General features: G+C 34.5%; 1 protein-coding gene across 7 annotated transcripts in view; it reads left to right on the top strand.

Moving 5' to 3' along the window:
• The first annotated feature begins 2,535 nt into the window (after positions 1-2,535).
• Positions 2,536-25,562, top strand: part of LOC145675770 (uncharacterized) — a 37,208-nt gene continuing 14,181 nt past the window's right edge. Inside the window, exons 1-3 of one of the 7 annotated variants that reach the window (XM_081746449.1) lie at positions 2,861-3,680; positions 25,034-25,200; positions 25,360-25,471. In XM_081746449.1, coding sequence (XP_081602575.1) covers positions 25,047-25,200; positions 25,360-25,471 — 266 coding nt within the window. In that variant the 5' untranslated portion in view covers positions 2,861-3,680; positions 25,034-25,046. Of the gene's footprint in view, positions 2,726-2,860; positions 3,681-20,138; positions 23,074-25,033; positions 25,472-25,562 lie in introns of those variants that run through there. The other 6 variants (XM_081746448.1, XM_081746444.1, XM_081746446.1 and 3 more) reach the window with 6 other exon arrangements.

Raw genomic sequence — 25,562 nt, 5'->3', positions numbered from 1 at the left:
ATGATTAGAATTCTATGACTTTTTCTACCTCATGCACTGTCGAGCGCACTTTGGTGCTCATATATGTGGTAGATACTTGCTTTGTCTTTTAAATAAGGCATGTAGTTCTTAAATGGGGGGGTCACCGGAGATATAGAGTGAGATTCACGAAGAAATTTTACTAAATATATGTAAATCATGATTAGGGTTCTATGACTTTTTCTACTTGATGCGCTATCGAGCGCACTTTTGTACTCATATATGTGGTAGATATTTGCTGTGTCTTTCAAATAAGGCATGTATTTTTTAAATGGGATTGGGGTCACCGGAAATATAGAGTGAGATTCACGAGGAGATGTTACTAAGTATATGTAAATTATGATTAGGATTCTATGACTTTTTCTACCTGATGCACTATCGAGCGCACTTCTATACTCATATATGTGGTAGATACGTGCTATGTCTTTCAAATAAGGCCTGCAGTTCTTAAATGAAAGGGGGGTCACCGGAGATATAGAATGAGATTCACGAAGAAATGTTAATAAATGTATGTAAATTATGATTAGGATTCTGTGACTTTTTGTACCTGATGCACTATCGAACGCACTTTGGTGCTCATATATGTGGTAGATACGTGTTATGTCTTTCAAATAAGGCATGCAGTTCTTAAATGGGAGGGGGTCACCGGAGATATAGAATGAGATTCACGAAGAAATTTTAATAAATGTATGTAAATTATGATTAGGATTCTGTGACTTTTTCTACCTGATGCACTATCGAGCGCACTTTGGTGCTCATATATGTGGTAGATACGTGCTATGTCTTTCAAATAAGGCATGTAGTTCTTAAAATGGAGGGGGGTCACTGGAGATATAGAGTGAGATTCACAAATTAATGTTACTAAATACATGTAAATTATGATTAGGATTCTATGACTTTTTCTACCTGATGCACTATCGAGCGCACTTTGATACTCATATATGTGGTAGATATGTGCCTTCTATTTCAAATAAGTCATCCAGTTCTTAATATGAAGTGGGGTCACCGAATATATAAAGTGAGATTCACGAAGAAATGTTACTAAATATGTGTAAATTATGATTAGAATTCTATGACTTTTTGTACCTGATGCACTATCGAGCGCACTTTGGTGCTCAAATATGTGGTAGATACTTGCTCTGTCTTTCAAATAAGGCATGTAGTTCTTAAATGGGAGGGGGGTCACCGGAGATGTAGAGTGAGATTCACGAAGAAATTTTACTAAATATATGTAAATTATGATTAGGATTCTATGACTTTTTCTACTTGATGCGCTATCGAGCGCACTTTCATACTCATATATATGTGGTAGATATTTGCTGTGTCTTTCAAGTAAGGCATGTATTTTTTAAATGGGAGGGGGGTCACCGGAAATATAGAGTGAGATTCACGAGGAGATGTTACTAAATATATGTAAATTATGATTAGGATTCTATGACTTTTTCTACCTGATGCGCTATCGAGCGCACTTTGGTACTCATATATGTGGCAGATACGTGCGATGTCTTTTAAATAAGGCATGCAGTTCTTAAATGGGGGGGGGGGTGTCACCGGAGATATAGAATGAGATTCACGAAGAAATGTTACTAAATATATGTAAATTATGATTAGGATTCTATGACTTTTTCTACCTGATGCGCTATCGAGCGCACTTTGGTACTCATATATGTGGCAGATACGTGCCATGTCTTTCAAATAAGGCATGCAGTTCTTAAATGGGAGAGGGGTCACCGGAGATATAGAATGAGATTCACGAAGAAATGTTAATATATGTATGTAAATTATGATTAGGATTCTGTGACTTTTTGTACCTGATGCACTATCGAGCGCACTTTGGTGCTCGTATATGTGGTACATACGTGCTATGTCTTTCAAACAAGGCATGCAGTTCTTAAATGGGAGGGGGGTCACCGGAGATATAGAATGAGATTCACGAAGAAATGTTAATAAATGTATGTAAATTATGCTTAGGATTCTGTGACTTTTTCTACCTGATGCACTATCGAGCGTACTTTGGTGCTCAAATATGTGGTAGATACGTGCTATGTCTTTCAAATATAGCATACAGTTCTTAAATGGGAGGGGGTCATTGGAGATATAGAGTGAGATTCACCAAGAAATGTTACTAAATATATGTAAATTATGATTAGGATTCTATGACTTTTTCTACTTGATGCGCTATCGAGCGCACTTTCATACTCATATATGTGGTAGATATTTGCTGTGTCTTTCAAGTAAGGCATGTATTTTTTAAATGGGAGGGTGGTCACCGGAGATATAGAGTGAGATTCACGAGGAGATGTTACTAAATATATGTAAATTATGATTAGGATTCTATGACTTTTTCTACTTGATGTACTATCGAGCGCACTTTGTTACTCATGTATTTGATAGATATGTTCTCTGTCTATGAAGATAGCCATCTAGGCACCGCCCATGATTGTATTTATTTTTATGTAAAAATTTTTTTGGTGTACTGTCAACCCTGAATTTATTGGTTAGAAAAGTTTGCAGACATCTGCTAAGATCCCTTCGGTGCAGAGAACTAAACTTGCCGCTCGACTCGGGCGGAAAGGAAAAACTATACCGTCGCAGGGAGTTAAGTTTTTACTGTTGCCATGTTTTCAAAGTTAAAGATAGAAGTTTTCTTACTGTGTGCTTTTTTAAAATCTAAAACTGGTAATGCCTAGGTTTGTTTCTCCTCTAGGTTTGTTCAAATTTTGATGTTTGTAAGTTTAATAATGAAGAAAATAGTGAAAACCTTTTCTATGCTTTTTAAATGGGCCAAGTTTCAAGGTTATTAGGTGTACCAGATCACCTTAAGGGTACTGCCTAAAATTGAACTTGAGGTATACTGCGTAGGCATAGGTTTTCTGACATTAATGGCAGGTCACTTTCTGCAACTGACAAAACTCCATCTCTACGGTATTCCAGTTACTTCTTCGTCTTCACGTACGTGAATATGCCATGAAGACGACGAATTTGAGAAAACTAATATTTGTACTTTAATTGTGAGTCTGGTGGGAATTCTCCATTGGTTATGTTCGTATTACTATGGGTTAAATTAGTACCTCAATATAATTCCTACCTATATCAATATTGAATCTTTTTCATGGCAGTTTCAAAAATACATGTATTTCAACAATTCACTGAAAAGTTTATATCTAACAGAGTAACCTGGTTTTAGTACTTTCCCAGCAGCTAGAAAGAAATTTAACCCCTAAAAGGAAACATGCTTTAAAATTCACCCGGATAAAATTTATTTTTATTTTTTAGCTGCAGACTGGCAATCCTGCTTTGACCTTTGTTTTCGATGTTGTTTCTGAAGATACGCATACTCCCGATCAACTCCAGACCAACTCGGTATTTATCAAAGCCCTTAAACATCGTTCTCCGTTTGGGCCCTTGTACTTGAAGTCCGCCTCTGGCTCTAAATACCGATCGTTTGTGGTTATGTGAATAAATATATTGAAGTACAGTTTTCAGCAATCTGTGTGTCACTGGCTACTTAAGAAATTTGTCCAACCTTGAGAAGTGTTTTGCTGAGAAAAAAAGGCGACTCCTTTCCTCCATGTTTTGGGGGGTTATTTCGCTGGATAGTACCTACGTAAGCGGATTTGTGTATAATTATATCAGTCTGCTCATTTTTTCTTAGTAACCAGGTTAGTAATTCATGATGATAATACACACGTTAGTAAACTGCCAAACTGGAGATTTCGGAATGATTCGGGAGATATTACAAATCTAGCGAAGTGCCTGCTTAAATACTGTCCTACAAATAGTGCGTTCCTCCGTAATGTACAGTACAATTGATGGTAATGAGACCTTGATAATGAGATAGATTTATATTTTCGGTGCATTTTATTATACGGATCCATAGTATAAGTTTCATAGTAAAACTGTACCTATAATTTCTTCTTATGTTATTTCGTAAATATCTTCATCACCTACATAAGTATAAACCTATTTCTTAAAAATTACTCTGTATTCCTTTATGGATTAAACTGACATTACACCTGTTATTATTGGTATTACTAATTGCTTTGAAATTTATATTCATTTAGAAATATAATTATTCGATCATTCTCATTACCATCAACGGCGCAAATCTGTCTTCCACATTGGGGGAAAAAGATAATACCGTCCATTTTTTTTAAAGTGATGTTCAAAATATTTATTAAGTTGAAAAACAATGCTGTGAAGGATCAGAGAAGCAGAGTTGTCTTCAAAATTGGGAGGCTGGCACATTTGACGCTTAAACTGAGGAGGGGGGGAAACTCAAATTACTTTAAGTGAATCTGATTGCTGAGATTAACCTGTTGTATATTATATATCAGGCAATGTAGATGAAGCGGCAGTCGGAGAGAAATCATAATTTTCCCCAAAACACAAATTTCAAATCAAACTATTGGGGTGATAGTCCCCCCCCCCAGTCCAAGATTACGAGGACATGTACCCTTTATCTTGCAGGATTAGCACACTGATTACTGTGTATGTCTAATTTTGCTTAGTATATATGTGGATACCAAGTACGGATGTTTAGCTACATCTTCCATACCACGTGAATACAGTTTTATGCAGGCCACACTTACCACAGTTGTACGAAACATTACAATTGCTGGTCAGTTTGAACCGTTTGGAAGCCACTGGTTGCGGATGAAGTTGAGATATAGTGTGTAGTCATACTTAATTTTGACATTATTGGCAGGTCATTTGCTGCAACTGTTAGGCTTCCTTGATCTACGGTATTCCGCTAACTTCTTCGTCTTTACGTGCTATAAGGACGAGAAGTTTCAGGAAAGTGACATTTGTACCTTAATTTTGAGTCTGATGGAAATTCTCCATTGATTATGTTCGTATTCCTATGGGTTAAATGAGGTGACAAATATAATTTCTACCTATTTCAATATCGAATGTTCTTAATGGCAGTTTTAAAAATACACGGCAGTTTAAAAATTTAGTTTAAAGTCTATCTTCATATCTTACATAGTAACATGCTCTTAGTACTTTTCGAGCAGCGCGAAACAGATTTAGTCCCTAAAAGGAAACATGCTTTAAAGTTCACCCGAATAAAATTTATTTCTGTTTAGCTGTAGACTGGCAACCTTGCTTGATCTTTGTTGTCGATGCTGTTTCTGAAGATAGACATTCTCCACATGAACTTCAGTCCAAACTCCAGACCAACTCGGTGTTCATCAAGGTCCTTAAACATCGTTCTCCGATTGGGCCCTTGTACTTCCAATCTGCCTCTGGCTCTAAACACCGATCGTTTCTGGTTAGGTGAATAAATATATTGAAGTGCAGTTTTCCACAATTTGTGTGTCACTGCCAACTTAAGAAATTTCTGCAACCTTGAGAAGTGTTTTGTTGAGAAAAAGGCGACTCCTTTCCTCCATCCGTCTCCTTTGGCCTGACCGGTGTAAGCGTGGGACGTAAAACTCAAAGATTTCATTTTTTTTCGTTTCCTCCATTTTTTGGGGGGCTATTTTGCTGGATACTACCTACGTAAGAGGATTCGTGGATAATTACACATTCTGCTCATTTTTTCTTAGTAACAAGGTTAGTAATTCATGATGATAATACACACGTTAGTAAACTGCCAAACTGGAGTTCTCGAAATGATTCGGGAGATATTACAAATCTAGCGAAGTGCCTGCTTAAATACTGTCCTACAAATAGTGCATTCCTCCGTAATGTACAGTCACGAACATTAATAAATTGAGGTTGGAGCCTTAAGAAATAATGACCAGCCTCCATTTATTAATGTACACGACTGTAGAATGGATGGTAAAGAAACCTTGATAATTACTTATAGATTTATATATTCGGTGCAGTTTTATTATACGGATCCATAGTATAAGTTTTATAGTAAAGCTGTACCGATAATTTCTTCTTAGTTAATATTTCGCTTATATCTTCAGCACCTGCATAAGTATATACCTATTTCTTAAAAATTACTCTGTATTCCTTTATGGATTAAACTGACATTACACCTGTTATTATTGGTATTACTAATTTCTTGAATTTTATATTTATTTAGAGATATAATTACTCGATGATTCTCATTACCGTCAGCGGCGCAAATCTGTCTTCCACATTGGGGGAAACAGATAATACCGTCCATTTTTTTAAAGCGATGTTCCAAATATTTATTAAGTTGAAAAACAATGCTGTGGAAGATCAGAGAAGCAGAGTTGTCTTCAAAATTGGGAGGCTGGCACATTTGACGCTTAAACTGGCGGTGGGGAAAGAAGAGACTCATATTGAGTTAAATGAATCTCATTTCTGAGGTTAACCTGTTGTATATTATATATCAGGCAATGTAGATGAAACGGCAGTCGGAGAGAAATCATCATTTCACCCAAAAACAAAATTTTCAAATCAAACAATTGGGGGGATAGTCCCCCCAGTTCCAAGATTACGAGGACATGTACCCTTTATCTTGCAGGATTAGCACACTGATTATTGTGTATGTCTAATTTTGCTTAGTATATTTGTGGATAAGAAGTACGGATGCTTAGCTACATCGTCCATACCACGTGAATACAATTTTATGCAGGCCACACTTACCACAGTTGTACGAAACATTAAAATTGTTGGTCAGTTTGAACCGTTTGGAAGCCACTGGTTACGGATGAACTTGAGATATAGTGTGTAGTCATACTTAATTTTGATATTATTGGCAGGTCACTTGCTGCAGCTGTTAGACTTCTTTGCTCCACGGTATTCCGCTAGGGCGGCGGTAATTTCGTCACCGGAAAGTTCGTCACGGTAATTGCGTCACCGGTAATTTTGTCACCAAAATATTACCATATAGGTAATTTCGTCACCGAAAATTTTGTCATGATAATTTCATCACCAGTGTCTTTAGAACAAAATACAAGTACAGTGAATAAATTGAAAAAGTTTTTGAAATTGCTTTCTTTAATCTTCAACGGAAGGAAATCGAAATATAAAATATTATTATTATTATTATTATTATTAAATAAATGGTCACATATTTTGTATATCGTATTTGAGACAAGAGATAAAAGTTTTTAGTGATTCTGTCAGAAATATTATCAAATAGGCAATTTTGTCATGGTTATTTTTTCATCTTTCTTGAACTAAGTAGAGACAGAGTAAATGACCTAAACAGCTTACGTTATTTTAATCTAACTTGGAAAAGAATTCGGTTGGTGTTGAACTCTGCAAAATTTAAGTTCCGGGTACTCGACGCAGGAGCGAGCACCAGTACTAGAAAATAGTGCCATCTTCGGCAAATGTTAAAAGCAAAGGCAACGTGGGGAACTATTGGGTTTATAACTATTTACTAATATTGAGCTTCGCCAATATAAAAATTTCAGAACAGAAAATTGCAAACAAATATGGGAAGATATGCCAATCCGTTCATTTTCCCGCAAACTAGACGGAAATTTGCATCATTCTTTTACCGTTCTCTGAGCCCAAACTTTTGGACCTTCATCTACATTAACTGAGTCATGTGAAAAGAGTGATCTTTCTTTTTAGGAGCTATTATATTTCAACTTTGATTAAACATTGACAAATTGTTATTGGATATATATGTAAAGAAAACAAATTTATATAAAGGAAGAAAAAAATATACTGTAAATAGACAGGGGAAAAGAATGGCGGCGCTTGCAGTGGTGGGTGTAACAGACGGTCCTCAAAACAACAAAAATTTGGTAGAAATTCAACAAGTTAGTAATGGTAAAATATCTCATGGTGAGTCAAGAAACAGTTCTCTAAGTAGAAACTGTAAATACAGTAATAGTATACCCGAAATTAATAACATTACATTAGCAAAGTGTAGTTACTGCAAAACTCGTATCAGTGAGGTGAAAACAAATGACGACCAAACGTGCTGGGAGAAATCTTCGCAGAGTAAACTAATAACTGAACTAATTGAAGAAATACATTCGCTGCGTGAGATTATTTCAGTGTTAACAGGTGAAAAATGTGAAGATATTCCTAGACAAAAGCAACAACATGGATTACCGGTAATTAGTGCAAGAAATGGTTCACCGCTTTATAGTGAGGTAATAGTGCACAATAACAAAATAAGTGCACAACAACCTACAAATTGCAGCAAACGAACCTGTTACAAGCATAAAGAAACATCAAAGAGTGATCTTCCAATTAGTAACAAGAAAATACATTTTCAGAAACACAGTAACAACAATATCAGTCAGCATGGTGTATTACAGGAAATACCCACACAAAACAGGTTCACAGTTCTATCCGATCTAGCAGATGTGAATAGTAAAAGTGCAGTTAGTGAAAATTGTATAAGCAATGTACACAAAAGTTCAGGTAATGTCACTGTAAATGGAAACTTAGATGCTACAAGCAGGTGTAAGAAACTAAATAAAAGGACTACAAATAGTAGTTATCACACAAACGTTCATGATGGAAGCAGTGGCAAAACTGAGAGTGCAAAGTTGCATAGTTTGACAGCAAGTAGTGAAGTAAGGACAAGAAATGCAAGTGTAAAATATGGTAGTAATAATTTGAGGGGGAAGTCGAAAGTAAGTTCAACAGAAATAAACAAGCGGAAAGTAGTGATATATGGTGACAGCCATGCAAAGGGATTGGCCGGTATTTTAAACTTCAAATTGGTAGATAAACAAATTACTAGTTTAGTTAAACCGGGAGCAAGAATAGGTAACGTAGTTGAGCCAGTGGCTTTAAATAGTAATAATCTAACCAAGAACGATGTACTTGTTATTATCGGAGGGACCAACGATATTGCTAGAAATGAAGCTGATGTGGGTATAAGAAATCTGTGCTCTTTATTACCAAATCTAGCTCATACAAATGTGATAGTTGTAGGTGCTCCACATCGCCATGATCTTATTAGCTCTTCTTGTGTAAACCAAGCGGTAAAAAACTTCAATAAGAAAATTAATACATTAAGAAAACGTTATAGTCATGTGCACCACCTAACTGTTGAGGATTTTCCTCGTAGATTATTCACAAGACATGGTATGCACTTAAGCAATACAGGTAAAAAAGAAATATGCGAGAAACTTAGCGTAATGATGGGAGAGCTTTCAACAAAAATTAGTGTAAATAAAACACCCATAATTATTGATACAAAGGGTACAGTACGCGAAAACTTTGACATAAATTGCAAAAGTAGTAAAATTCCATGTCAAGAAAATTGTTTCATACCATCTAATGAAGACGGTATCAGGGTAGAATCGAATATTGAAAATATGCATGTTTCAAATGGCATTGTCTCTCCTCAAGAAATTACGTCATATCAGGACAATGTATATAGGAAATCAAAAAGAGAAAGAAAGCCTCCAACACACCGTCCGGATTATTTTTTATGGTAGGATCATCAACCAAACATAAATACATCCATAAAGATAATTGGAGTTCTGATAAACGTCTAATTGACAATAAATTAAAACTAAGGTATATTGAGAGTAATGCTGTTAAAGTGCAGACATGTTATCAAAGTATACAGTCTGACAACTTAAGTTACAAACACAATAGAAACAATATAGTTATTTTCCATCAAAATGTACAAGGGTTTTCGTTATATAAAAAAAGCATGTTGGAAGAACTACTTTTGGACAAATTGTTGGGAGTAAATTTAATATGTATAACAGAACACTGGTTACAATCAGGCTGCTTAGAATACCTAAGCATTCCTGAATTTCAGCTAAGAGCAGGATACTACAGAAGTAATAGAGATAGAGGGGGAGCCTGTATATATGCAAAGAGGGGTCTAAAAACGAAAGAATGCATTAGGTTTAAGTATTTAAATGTAGAAAAACACTTTGAAAGTTGTGCATTAGAAATAGTAGATTATAACCTTGTAATTGTATGTGTATATAGAACTCCTGACAGTGATATAGAAATTTTTATAAATAGGATGGATACGATACTAAATTATTTTATGAAAATCAAGAAGACCGTCGTAATTGTTGGCGATATCAACATAGACATTTTACAGCATATAAAACACGAGGTAGAACTTCTTCTAGATTCATTTAATATGGACGCAATTGTTAAAGTTCCCACACGAATTACAAAATACTTGAAAAGTGCAATTGACCAGTTCATAGTGAGCAAACTACAACACAGTAGACGTCTTCAACAGTGGTTTTTCAGACCACCTTGCCCAAGTACTCGACATACATGTAACTCCTAATAAAAATTTTTGTAATGCAAAAGCAAGTAGTGTAACGTACAAAAGAAAATTTAATGACGAAAATATACAATATTTTAATCACCTTCTCAGGGAAGAAAATTGGAACGAGCTTTATATACATAATCAGGTTAATGAAGCTTTCAGTTATTTCATTGACACTATAAGATTCTATTTCGATCTAGCATTCCCTGTTGTAAAATGTGTAACTTCAACAAAACAATCAAAACCCTGGGTAACACAAGGGATCAGAATAGCAAGCAAAAAAATGAGACTTCTTAACAAAGCTAAAACACACGGAAATCTATCACCACATACAGAGACATATTACAAAAGATACAAGAACATATACAAACGGGTTCTGAAAGCAGCAAAAAAATTACACAATGACACAATCATTAAAAAATCAGATAATAAGTCGAAGGCGTTGTGGAAACTAGTGAAGAGGGAGTTAAGTTTAAACACTCGTAATGATGACGGTAATTTAGAGGTAATTAAAAATGGCAACATAATAAATGACCCTCGTATAATTGCTGACGTATTTAATAACTATTACACCAACTTATCACATACGTACAATAATGATCCAGCATTGTCCACTTCGAAAATATTCTCAAAAATTTGCAACAATACAATGTATCTACATCCAGCTACTAATGCAGAAATAATAAAGGTGGTAAAGAAAATGAAAAGTAAATGGTCAGCTGGCGTAGACGGCATACCGCCAAGTATTGTAAAGAAAAGCATTAAATATATTGCTGACCCTCTGTGTTTCCTCATAAATCTGTCGTTTTCAAGTGGAGAATTCCCTAGTATATTAAAAATTGCAAAAGTAAAACCAATATATAAAAAAGGCGACAAATCAGCGCTTGAAAATTATAGGCCTATTTCGCTTCTCTCAATTTTCTCAAAAATCTTAGAAACCACAATGAGTGTCCGGCTAGCATCCTTTTTACTTAAACATGATCTAATAACACACGAGCAACATGGCTTCCTTCAAGGGAAATCAACGGAAACCGCAATATATAACTTCGTGGAAAGTGTACATAAAAGTTTAGATAGTAAGGAGAAATGTATAGGTGTTTTTCTGGATCTTTCGAAAGCATTTGACTTAGTGTCACATAGAAATCTTCTCTCAAAGCTACAAGATTACGGAATAAGAGGCATTGCATCCAAATGGTTTCAATCGTATCTGAAAAATCGGCAGCAAGTAGTAGAAATTACATACAATAACAGGGATACAAACCAAGCTACACACTACATATCAGAGAAACAAGAAATAACATGTGGAGTACCACAAGGATCCGTATTAGGGCCGCTATTATTTTTGATATATATTAACGACCTACCAAGTAATATTGCTCCAGCAGAAGCATCCCTTTATGCAGATGACGCTAATATTATAGTAAAAGGTAAAACAAATGAGGTTGTTGAAGGTAGTGCAAACGAAATCCTTTGTAAGATCTCTCACTGGGTTAAAGAAAATAAGCTTAAATTAAATATTGAAAAGACACAAGCAATCAATTTTCATCACATGCGCAACAAACATGCACAGCCTAGGAACATTATAATTCAAAATAATGAAATAGAATATGTAAACTCAACTAAGTTCTTAGGAATTTGGATAGATAAAAATCTTTCTTGGGATGTGCAAATAACTAAGCTTAGTAAAAAATTAAACCAAATATATTTCGCAATTAAAGTTCTTAAAAATGTTTTAAGAGAGTCTACTTTAAAAACTATTTACTTTGGATTATTCCAATCGAATTTAACATATGGTATTATATTTTGGGGAAATACACACAAGGCCAAAGTAATCTTTACGATACAGAAACGAATAATAAGATTGATGGCAACTGCTAAACCAAAAGATCATTGCAAACCAATATTTAAAAAACTTCGTATACTTCCAGTACCCTGTTTGTATATTTTAAATCTATTGATATTTGTAAAGAAACACCTACAAGGTATCCTTACGCGAGTAGAACAGCAACATGATCATGACACAAGAAACAAAGAAAACTTTTCTATTGTAGAACACAGAACAGTATTATATGAAAAAGGATGTAAATACGCGGGTATCATGCTTTACAATAAACTTCCGAAAGAAATAAAAACTCAGGACTCTGTTGCTAAATTTAAAAAAGAACTCCAGAAATATTTATTACAACATTGCTTTTACTCGGTAGAGGAATACATGAACTGCTAAGTAAATAGAAACGTTACAGGATGTACAGTAAATCAATGTCATTACTTGCTTTTAGCATTACATATTTGTTGGAGGGTTTCTAAATACACTGCAAGTAATAATATCTAAGTTTATTTTTAACAATGATGTCATGTAAAATGTATAGTGTAATAAGATGTAAGAAGTAAGGCTCAATTACTAACCTAGTGTATGTAATTTTCACTATTATTGTTTCTTTTACTTTTGTATTCATATATAAATGACGTGTCCGCTTCATATGCATTGTATTACAGTGCTAAATGTATGAAAAAAGGACGAAATAAATACAATACAATACAATACAATACAATTTCTAACAATTTCCTTTAAATATAGCCTTATGGAGGTATTGAGAAGTGTAAAATGGATGGTGGACTGAATATTCTTCAATGGCTCCTAAAAAAAACGTAGGCCCTATATGTTATTTGAAGTGAGACTTCCTTTACTAGGTGTATGCCCTAATGCAGAGCGAGACACAACATTCATATGAAGAACTGTTTTGTGCGGTGGTGCATCAGTGCAGTGAATTTAGTTAATACCCCTACCCTGTAACTATGGTTATGGATTTCGAGATAGAGGAAATGCAGACTTTAAAGGAAAGTTTCGGAAACTCAACTCGTGTACAGCATTGCTTTTTTTCACCTTACTCACCAAACGTGGAGGAAGGTCCAAGAGATTGGATTCACAGAACGGTACAAGAACAATGAAAATTTTCGTCTATTATGCGAGAAAATGAGTGGATTCGCATTTCTTCCCGTAGAAGATGTGCATCAGGAATTCCAGAGGCTTCGGAGAAAGAGCTGGAAATTCTGGATTAGTTTGATAGTATTTAATTCAACAAGTTGACGCAGCGGTTTCAACTGCGCTACCTCAGGATGCTGTGGGTCAGCCACCAAAAAAGAAAAACTAGAAGAGTGTTTCAGATTTTGTAGAAACGGCTCCAGTTTTTGTCCGCAACGTGTAACACTGGAACTAAATGTTTGAAAAAAAATGCTTGTTGTTTCCTATCATGTTATGAATAGTAGAAATTCAACATGTAAAACACTTATTGCATTATAACAAGTTATATTTTTTCTATTATCTGTTCTGAAATTCTGAAAACTTAATATTTTAAATAGTGATATATAAATCCATTAGCGGCCCATTTTGCCTGTGCTTTTAACATTTGCTGAAGCTGACATTATGTTCTTTTATTATTGTTTGTTCTTGCGTCGAGTATCCGAAACTTCGATTTTCCAGAGTCGAACACCAACTGAATTATTTTTCAAGTTTGATTATGATAAGATTAGCTGTATTGGTCGTTTTCTTTGTCTCTACTTACTTCAACAAAGGTGGAAAAATGACCATGACAAAATTTCCTACATTCAAATATTTTGGTAACAAAATTACAGGTGACGAAATTACTATGTCAAAACTTCCGCTAATATTTTGGTGACAAATTACCGGTGATGAAATTACCGTGACGAAAATTCCGGTGACTAAACTACCTAAGTTTATTCCGCTAACTTCTTCGTCTTTACGTGTTATAAGGACGAGAAATTTCAGGAAAGTGATATTTCTACCTTAATTGTGAGTCTGATGGAAATTCTCCAAGTGGGTCACGCAAGGAATAAAAATTTCAAAGCAAAAGCTTGTATATTATCATAAACTTAAGAAAACCTGTGTTAATTTACCAGATAAAGTTATTTCCCATATAAAAACATACAAAAGAATATATCAGAATGTTATTCGAACAGCCAAAAGAATCCACAATGACACTATAATACACGGATATAAAAACAAAATGAAAGGTGCGTGAAACGTAATAAACAATTCATCAAAGACTGTTCCAATGCGCGAAATATCACAAGTTAATTATAGAAACAATTCTTTCGCTGATCCTGCTGCCATTACTGAAGTCTTTAATCAGTATTTTCTTGATACGAATTTACCACCTGGAAAGTCGGATCTCGCTGTAGAGCCAAATATTGCATGCAACAAACATAGTATGTATGTAACTCCGGTAACTGAAGAAGAATTGTTGGACTGTATCAAAAGGCTTTCTAGTACCCGTTCTGCAGGTATAGATGAAGTTCCATCCCTAATTATAAAAAAGAGTGCGCATTTAATAGTGAAACAACTATGCTTTCTTGTAAATGTATCATTTGAATCAGGCATTTTCCCCGACAGATTGAAGACTGCAAAAGTTATACCTTTGCACAAAAAAGGAAATACTTATGATGTTCAAAACTATAGGCCTGTTTCTATTTTGTCTGTTTTCTCGAAGATTTTTGAATCACTAATGTTATCGCGCTTGAGAAATTTTATATCCTGCCATAACCTAATCTCATCTTCTCAACATGGTTTCCAAAAAAACAAATCAATTGATACAGCGTTGTTTAACTTTATTAAAGAGGTTTCTATAGTACTTGATAAGGGAAAATATGCAGTAGGTTTATTTGTTGATTTCTCCAAGGCATTCGACAGTGTTCAACATTCACTTCTACTGGCAAAACTCCAGAAATATGGTATTAGGGGTGTAGTACATGAATGGTTTCGCTCGTACCTGACAAACAGAAAACAAGTAGTAAAAATACAAAAAATAATTAACAATAAGCAAGTCACATTTTCATCCAAAACTGCTACTATCTCTGCTGGTGTTCCTCAAGGCTCAATTCTTGGGCCAATTCTTTTTTTATTTTACATAAATGATCTTGTTCAATATATGTATCCCCAACATATTGTACTATATGCTGACGATGTAAATGTCCTTGTAACAGCGGACAATACAGTTGAACTAGAAAGTAAATTAAAACAAACTGTGGAGCGTTTGATAAAATGGACATCTCAGAATCAACTGCTGATAAATGCAAAGAAAACAAAAGCACTAAATTTTCATTACTCATGTACACCTCGAACAGTACCTCCCATTGTGATAAATTCAACTGATGTAAACTATTCAAAATCCACTAAATTTTTAGGTGTAACAATAAGCAATAGGCTTACATGGGATGCACATATTACTGAGCTAAACAGCAAATTAAGCTGTATCTGTTTTGTCATTTATAGACTACGTGGTTCAGTGTCGAAAGAAACTTTGCTGTTATTGTACTATGGTAAGTTTCAATCCTTGTTAAATTACGGAATAATTTTCTGGGGAGCCTCCTATTCCAGTGTTACTACTTTTCGTCTACAGAAAAAGGCAATAAGATCTATTTTTAATCTATCACCAAGGTCCACATGCAAAAGGATCTTTCAGTCAAATAAAATTTTAACTGTGCCTTGTCTGTACATATACAAAAGTATCATATATGTAAAGAGAAATGAAAGTAGCTTTCTTCATGTTGACGATGTACATTCATACAACACACGACAAAAGAACAACATATTCACAGCATACCAAAACTATGCGTGCACCAAAAGAAGTGTTCTTCCTATGTCCGCTAAGTTGTTTAATAAGCTCCCAAGTTATTTAAAGGATATCAAAAACATACGCAACTTCAAAAATGAACTATTTAATTTTTTGTGTAACAAGATGTATTATCATATTAATGAATACTTGGATGATAGTTTGTAAAATAATGTAGTATCAATTATATTGAAATGCCTTCTTATTATTTGACAAGTCCTATGTACTGGTCTCTGACCAATAATGTACGACATGGATGAATAAAGAATGAATGAATTCTTATGGGTTAAACGAGGTGACAAATATAATTTCTACCTATTTCAATATCGAATGTTCTTAATGGCAGTTTTAAAAATACATGTAGTTTAAAAATTTAGTTTAAAGTCTATCTTCATATCTTAAATAGTAACATGCTTTTAGTACTTTTCCATCAGCTCAAAACAAATTTAACCCCTAAAAAGAAACATGGCTAAAAAATCACCCAGATGAAATTTATTTTTATTTTTCTTAGATGCGTGTAACCGTTTAGGGTTCGATTCTTGTACATCCTTGTTCGGGAAGCCATTTTTGTGACCGGTCGGGGTTCGATTCTCTTATATTCCTGTTCGGGATGCCATTATTCATAATCGTTGTGCTTCGGATTCATTTCGGTGTGCTATATTTCCACATTGGGATTCGAAACAAAACAATGAACTACTTAGTGATCAGTTCCTTCAATAGGGCGCGAACAGACTGGAAAACACCATGTGAATGATTGTAGGAATTTCCGGTACGATTTTCATTCAGTTATTCACATTGAAGCATAAACATTACTAATTTAGCATGCAGATAGCTTAAAACTAACCATGTAAATAAATAGAAACACCTTCATTAAACAAAATAAATTTAGTTTAACATATATATTTTCGAACTATCTTAGTGACTTTGTTTTACTGCCCTCTTTACTGTTCACAAATACTTACATGTTTTATATCTCACTAGATTATAGATTGAACTTTATAACATTAATTTCCAATTCAAACCTGTATTATATGAATAGAAGTTGTTAGCCCATATTACAATACACCGACGCAACACGCACACGGACGATTACGATAACCAGGGGCGTACGCAGGGGGATGTCCTGGGGGTCCGGACCCTCCGAAATTTCGACTTTTGTGTAAATTTAGCCTAATTTTAGGGGCAATTTTATTAATTTTAATATAAAGTGCCCTCATATTTAGTTTGGACCCCCCCCCCCTGAAATAAATTCCTGGGTACGCTACTGACAATAACGACGCGAAATTCTCACTGTTTATTATTAGTTTACTATTCAATAGACTTAAGTGATCACTATAAAAGTACAAACAAGTTTAGTATTAACTTGTTATAATATTTTCTTTTAACTACTTTTACATAATGCCTGCAGTACTTTCGTACATTTTCTCCTCCTGTTTTGCCCGTAATTTTTAGAATGAGCGTATGAGCAGGATTTATTCGACTGCATTTCTCCGCCACTGCTAAACTGCCACATCATATATTATTTACATGTGATATAACTAATTCACAAATTATAAGTATTTCTTCAAATTTGATGAATTAATATTAAAGATAAAGGTAGCTAATTTTAATATTTTGATAGTTATATTCCGATGATTGATGATATTTATAAGAACTACTTTTTATAGGTCATTCTAGTCCTTCGCAAGTCTAATCATTGTTCCTTGCTGCATAGTCTGCCTATATTAGGATGCAATTTTGCACCGGAAGATCTACTCTCACTAATACAAATTCACAGAAGTTCAGCCACAGATTACTCGAAACAGACAATCTTGCAGTTCACCAGAAGATGTCCCTTTTCCTTAATGGTTTACGATTTTGTTTTTTTGTATATACAAGCTTGCACATTTATATGCGGACTGGCAATCCTGCTTTGATCTTTGTTCTCCATTCTGTTACTCCGTTTGTAGTAGCTTTATGATCGTGGTGCAAACCTGTTTATACTGCTTTGTGTTAACGCTGTATACGTAATTTTTAGGTAAATTTTCACCCGTTTTCCCTCACGTGACTTTTTGGAGTGAGTTATTTCCGTGAACATCGGAATGTTATTAGCAAAGATTGCACTTCTTAATCAAAACTTGTAGGTATTCCCTCACTAATTTGAAGGTGAACAGTAAATAAAGTTCTCTCTTGATGAGCATTAGCTTTTTCCTACAATTACTTTTGAAACATTTATACAGCTGTTTAATACATCAAAAATTTATTATGCAAAAATCTTTCTAATTTCTGTATTTAATTTTTCAACATTTTTCTTAATTTTATTAAGTTAAAATATATTCGTAATTACTTCATAAATTCATAAGGAAATGCTTCAAAGTATACGTTAAATAATGTAACATTAATATATGATGGGTGAAAATTCACCCATGTTTTCTTTGGCGTATGAAAAAAAAATATTTCCTGTTAGTTGTTAAACCTAATGGAATATATATTTTTGTTAATCATACTAAGCTAGCCACTTAGCACATACATGATAAAATCATAATCAAACTCAGAATTCTCCATCTGGAAAATGCAATCAGATTGACGTGTTTTTTTTTACGTGAGGGAGTATACATGTGAATGTATTTTGTGTAGGGCGAAAGGAGTCACGTATGGTCTGGAAAATGCAATCAGATGGACGTGTTTTATTACGTGACTGGCTGGACTTTTTTTTAAAAAAAGAAAGGAGACAGAGATTAAGTATCTGATTTCGTTCTTAAAGCTAAACAATCTACAAAGACCTTGGACAACACGCGATATGAGCTTGTCTTGTTACTCTTAATATTGCTGGATTCGAATCAACATCCATCAGTTCCAATAGGTTCGTTCCCATGGTTTCACTATTAGCCCTACTTTCTTGTTTCCCCTTTTTTTTCAATTTTTTTTTCTCGCTCGAATATTAAAGATTTTCTTCTGGATTTGTGTCCCAGTCGTAGATGTAATTTATATTTCGTTGCATTTCACTGTAATTGCATTCAAAGCTTCCTCTTTCCTTCGTTTACTTTCTGGTAACTGTGACTTTGAAAGTACCACTGGAAACTCTTCTATCCAAAAATACACTTCGATTGAAACTGTCGTGCTACCTGCCCCTTCTATGGCTTTTAGGATACTGCTTCATACGTTACCCACAACGAAATAACCGCGCAGCGGACGGGAGAAATGAGTAATCATTCCTTTTTTTGATACGACTCACTGCTACACGCAGAGGAAACGCGAGTGAACGTTCATAAATCTAAAGCAGTCTAGTCATGAGTAGTGGCTTGTTTTATTGATACGAAACTGAAGGAGGATATATCTGCAGGTGTAGTTATTCCGATTCTCGAAGGGGACTTTTCAGGAGTAGTTACATATTTTTATTGATATCACCCAATGAATATTTGATATTCAAGTAGAAATTATATTGGAGTATCCGTTTAACCCATTGTGATAACATCATAATGATGTGCAGAATTCTCACCAGACTAACAATTAAGGCACATATTTATATTAGTTTTGTCATTTTTTCTCTTCATAGCATAGACACGAAGTCCAAATCCATAAGAAAATATTTTCATGTCATAAAAAATATAGTTTCCCATATCTCGGTTATTATGTTCAATATTGATTGAAGTTTTCACTGTACTACACGTCTTGACGTGCTCTTTAAATTGCCCGAAGAAAAGCTAAAGCTGAACTAGTCTCTCGATAGAAATTGTTCTGAGGTACTCGTTTAACCCATAGGAATACTATCATTTTTAATTTTTTTGTTTGTTTTACGAAATTGTAACAACTAATACACTTTTATTTCACGTACTTCATGGCGTCTCTAGCCGTTACTCCTCAAGAGTTGTCGTTTTCGATAAGAACATATATGTAACACTTTAAAAATATGAAGATATATTTTCTAAAGCTTTTAAAATTTAACATAGGTAAACCCAAAGATATTGTAAGTCAACCATGTATAGAGATGCAAGGGCTTCGAAAAAATAGTTTCTACTAAAAGAAACTTGTTCTTCTATGCTTCTGCATTTTTCCTGGGGAAGTTTTGTGTTGTGTTCAAAAACCCTGCTTTAAATTGATAACAAAATAACAATATAAAAAGTAGAAGTACAAGTCTTTTTGTAAGCTTCTGATGCACTATGTGTCAACTAGGCTAGCTGAGGATTGAGAAATGACTGCTAGAAATTCAACTTACTTTATATCTGGGTTGCTAAAAATCGGTACTGTCCCGAATTTTCTATTCATTTATCACATAATAATACTCAATTGCCACCTATCAGGTGGTTCGATCTGCAAAATTGGTGAAGTCCCGAATTATGTAATGCACTGACTGTTGCCTAATTATGTTTAGAATCAAGAAATTAAAGAATTTTCTCTTCGTGGATCATATGCATAATCGACCTCTCATCTGGGCATATTTTTTTCCAAATCTCTAGAATATATAACCACAATCACAGATTACCCAGTCTTGAAAATTTCTGAATTTTTAAAAATAGGAATTCAACACATCGACACACAACTGTACCTTTCAAAAAAAGACTCACGGAACACATCTGTCATGCAAATCAAACGTGAGTGAGTGGCTACATTTTGCTCTTCTATCGTGAAGTCCAGGGTTCAATCCCGCATTCGATCAATCTGAATAATTGTTGTAAAATCCATCTATAAATGTAGAGAAAGGGCAGAGAGTGTGAGTGCTGGCCGATTTCCTTCTTTATTGTTTCTAATTGCATTAATAACAGACAGTGACAAATTTGCGAAAGGGTGTGCTGTTTACGGACTGAAGCAAGTTCCGTGTAATTACGGAATTTCTACACCAAACGAAATATTTATAATGCCTTTACTCATAAATTCAAGCTCCCCGCAAATAAAAATTAGGCATTTTCTGAAAAATAAACATTAGTAAAATCTCTCGCAAATACTTTTCTAAATCAGCCTCTGACTAATAGTATAAAATGAACTTCAAAGTTGTATGCGGAAGATTGTGGATCAGCATACAAACGACGCGAAATATTAGTTATGCCTGTACTCATAAACTTTATGCTCCTCCCAAATAAAAATTAGGAATTCTTGGAGAAAACAACAATCAGCAAATTCCCTCTTAAAATACATTGCTAATTCTACTACTGATTATTTGTATAAAATGGTATTGAAGGTTGTATCCGGAAGATTATTGCTTAATCATCGCATATCTACGATATAGCAGAAATGTGGAAGTACGCTCGGACAGATACAGTGGAAAACGTACACTGATGGATACATTGAAAAACATAAATTTATCTTATATGCTGGAAGCTAGGTTAATAAGTTCTACGAAATGGAACATGATGAATAAAATCGATATGGTCTAGAAAAAAATGTCGATAACTCAGAATTTAAATAACTTCTAAAATGGCTTTCAAATACTACGTTGTTTATGTTTCCTTTACTTCATAAAATATGTGCTCCATCCATTATGATGGTGGGTTCCAGAGAAAAACGTAGAGTTTAGGTTTTGAGATTTTATTTTACTTCAGAGTAGTGATTCTGGGTAGCGTAGTCGCTAACGCTCTCGCCATCGGTGCGTGCCATTCTGGGTTCGATCTCTGGTAGGGCATGGAAAAATTGTAAAACACTTACCAATTCAGCCATCCTGAATGAGGTTTTCCTGGGTTTCCCTCATTCACACCAGGCAGACGCCGGGATGTTACTTAACTTATAGGTCCCAGACCGCTTCGTTTGATTGATGATTGGTACTTGAAAGGAGGCAAAGGAAAAATGAAAAAAAAAAAAAAAACCGGCGGAAAGTGAAGCGAAAGTTTAACTTTTGCGTATTTATATCCGATAAAATTGAGCTTATTCAAGAAGCATATAGTACCTAAATAATGCCTGTTCAGAGCCTATTTATGCAGTTTTAACACTAGAGATGAATATACAGATACGTACAAATATAAAACTAGAAACTAATTTTTATTTTTTAAATGAGCGAAACCTCAAAACAGTGGTCTAAATCAAGTTTATCTAGAAACCTCGAAGATTTATGTGAACTTAGTGCCATAAATAATACCTTTCCTACGTTTGTTATTATCAATACTCCAATAATAATATAGCCTATTTAACGCACAAATTTTAAATAACAGTAACCTTAAATATTAACTGCACAAGTGTAAAATACAGGAGACAGCAATTTAAACTTTTGCTGATATTTCAAGAACATGAGAACGTTCCTTGTCTGATATAGCATCGCTGAAGAAAAAAAAAAACACTAATCTGATAATCGGACCATGCAAATCCCGTTTCATCAACATAGTACAATGAACAAAGTTCTATTTGAATGTACTGCGTTTAAAATTTTAGACTGACATGACTTAATATCATAAAGAAACTGAGAAACTTCATTATTGTGTAGTGTATTGAAATAAATAGTTTGTAACTATAGTACACGCAATTGCTAATTGATATTCATAATCAGTGCATATAAAATTTTGACTTAGTTTTTCATTTAGATAATATTAGAGCTTGTAACACAGGGTTGCAAAGCGACTATGTAAATTGTTCTGCACGAATCAATTAAGATCTTGTAATGTGTGCCTTGTGACACTCTCACTTTCGTAAAAGCTAAAGGTACAAAACAATGAGAGGGAGCGACAAGGATGTGTGTGAACAAGTTTATTGATATGAACGTTTGGTATTTCAAGGTATATCAGCTGTGTTATGCAAGAGTATATCTTAATTGGTTTGTACAGATACGTTTGGTTTCATCAGAATTTATTGCACAGTTTCACACCAACCCAATTCAATCATTATCCAAATTAACAAAAAGTGTATTTGTGAATGTTCAAAACATAGATATATGCAGCATGCTATATATGCAGATATATGCAGCAGCATGCTTCCAGAGGTCTCTCAAATGTTTATAGGAACCTCGACTTTGCGTAGTGAAAATTATTTTCCTACGTGACACGAAGAAGTTGAATAAAAGGGGCGAGCATGTTTGCTAGTCAGTTTTGGCTCATAGACATCATTTTGGTAGCTTAACAAGAGAAACATCGTCATGAAATTCGAAAGACGATATGTGAGGTTATGCCCAGAAGTTTAATTTGCCATCAGCTTATTTCAGGTGCTCGGGTATAATTCCCAACAAGGCAGTGTCATGAAGGATAATTGTGATACACCACAGCCAATGATAGTAGCGGACAACCGATCCATTGTGAAACGTACATGATGTTACCGGAGTCAAATAACGGAGTGATAGCAAGATTATCAAACAGGAATAAGTCGCTCAGTGTCCCACTCCAGGTGAATGAAGTGATTTCTTTGCTTTACGGCCAATTAGTTGTGTGTGTTAAGTAGATACTCCTGACTTACACTCGTTCTAGAAGAGGAGGAAGAACGTGATGAATCCTGTATCATTGTCAAAATTAAACATTTTGGTTCCCGATGTTCTTGTGTCTCTAGGTATAATGTTGCATGGACATGCCGAGCTCCCATTTTTTAAATCCCAGTACACTCACTTGCCAATATTGTTGTTAACTTATCCTTTTCCATATGCGTCTTTTAGAAATGTAGTCGACCATAACTTCCTCATTATGAATGATAATGTGCGACCGCAACGAATAGTGCAAATGACGGAGCTCTTTGAACGATAGAATATTCAGTAAATGAATTGGTCTGTTTTTCCCCTGCTTTACTTCTATCGAGTGCGTTTGCGATGCTATGGGTAAAAGGATTACTTAGATGCACCAAGGTTTATGAAACAGTTAACAATAGTACTTTTAAAGTAATGAAACTCTATAACACATTTCCAGCAACTTCGGGAGCCGCACGGGTCACATTGGACAGCATGCGTTACTACCAGTGATTATCACTTATCCTTTTGAGGGCAGCTTAACTCCATTTGTATTGTCAGTGCGAGCAACATGATTCTCATTGCATTTGGCGTACAATATATTCTTTATATAAAAAAGGTACAGTGAAACCTCTCTAAAGCTGACAGTCCTGGGGAATCAATAATTGTCCGCTATAGAGAGGTGTCTGCCTTAAAGATGTTTCATAAACCTCTTTATAAAAATATTTTCTCAAGTACAGTAAACAAGGTAATAAAGAATTGTAAAAATATTTTTGCATGAATCATATATTTATATTACAAAAATGTTTCTGTACCTGCATTATCCTCCGCCATCCAATACTCTATGTTCTAGAAACAACATGGAAATAAGATGTTATAGCTCTCTGCACTTTACACTTATCATTACTTTACACTTACAGTCCAGAAGTTTTTTTTTTTTTTTTTTTTTTTTTTTTTTGAGACAATACGCGTACCCACGGGCAGAAAATACGAAACTTGTGTTCTGCTTAGTTAGAGATTCCGGCGGGACAGTAAAAATAACGTCATCCCAAACAGCGGGCAATTGTCAATCACTTTTGTGTCTAAAACAGCTTGGATGATAGTAGGGTGCAAGCAAAGGACATGAGAGTGTTATTAAACAGAGAAGCTTCGTCTGGGTTGCTGAGCAGACAGTTGAAGCAAAATGTTTCACAATTCTTCCTTGGTGACACATGTATGAATTACTAAAAATGTATTTTTACTATATTTTTCAATTTGTTTCTAGAAAAAGTGTCCGTAATACGGAGGTAAATAATACTTATAAAAGATAGAAAAGACTGTCCGTGTCCGTACTAGAGAGTGTTCGCTTCAGAGAGGTTTGTCAATGTGTTTTTTCTATTACAGTGTTGGGGGTTTACAAAATATGTCCGTTACGTGAGGTGTCCGCTTCATAGAGGTGTCCCTTAGTAGAGGTTTCACTGTACTTTTCATTCTAATAACATTCGTTTTGTCGTTTTTTCATAGTGTTGAATTACATCATATGTATGGTTAAAATTTCACCACTTTATGCAAGTTGGGAGAGAGAGAGCGTACAATAATTACTTTTGAACCTTATTCTTTGTACACATGCTTATAAAGCAGAGTGAAGTTAAGACTAAAGTGAATCATATATTTTTATTCAAAATGATTGTCTACCGTTTAATCTAAGTAAACACCTTTCTTCAAGTAGCCTTTTTTAGTGTTGTATTATTTGTTTCTATAACAAGATTTTAGTCGCTCTTTTAGCAACGGTATGTGTAACTTGACGTTTAATATTCTAAGCTTTTTAACGTTTTTTCCTTAAATATAATAGCTACAGTTTGTATGTTTTAAGTCTTATTTCTTTGAACAGAACGCTATATAATCATGAATAATAATTTTAATTTTTTTCAGAATTGTTAGTTAAATGGATTCCAATTATCTAAATATCCCTCCAATTGAAGTTGAAATGAAACCGAAAAATGAATCCCATGAAGATTGGAATTATAAACTGTATAATAAAAATATTGCTTTTGAAGATGAAGATCCTCTTCAGCCAAGTTCTGTAACATATTTGGAAGGTAAGGAAGAAGAAAATGTACAAACAAAAGGAGAGAATGACATTAAACTCTGCACGTTAAGCGAAACTGTGGTTCCGACTGTAACGTCTGATTTTCTTGAAAATGGCGTACCTTCACAGAGCGTAACATTTGTTGATTCAAATTTATGCGATTTTGCAGGAAGTGCTGAACCCTCACGCAATTACATGTCTGACATCATTGGACATAAGAAGGAAAGAAGGGATGAAGAATGTAATTTCCTGGAGTTACAAAACATTTCTCAAGAACCAAGGTACAGTTACATTATTCTTTTGTTCAGACTCAGTTTCTATATAAATATTTCTTTCCAGAACGTGCAATGCAGAAGTTATCCACGATAAATG

The sequence above is a fragment of the Thermobia domestica genome, chromosome 18 (assembly GCF_964235325.1).
Source record: "Thermobia domestica chromosome 18, izTheDome1.hap1.1, whole genome shotgun sequence".
NCBI classification, from domain to species: Eukaryota; Metazoa; Arthropoda; class Insecta; order Zygentoma; family Lepismatidae; genus Thermobia; species Thermobia domestica.
This window is presented reverse-complemented; position numbering and strand designations above follow the sequence as displayed.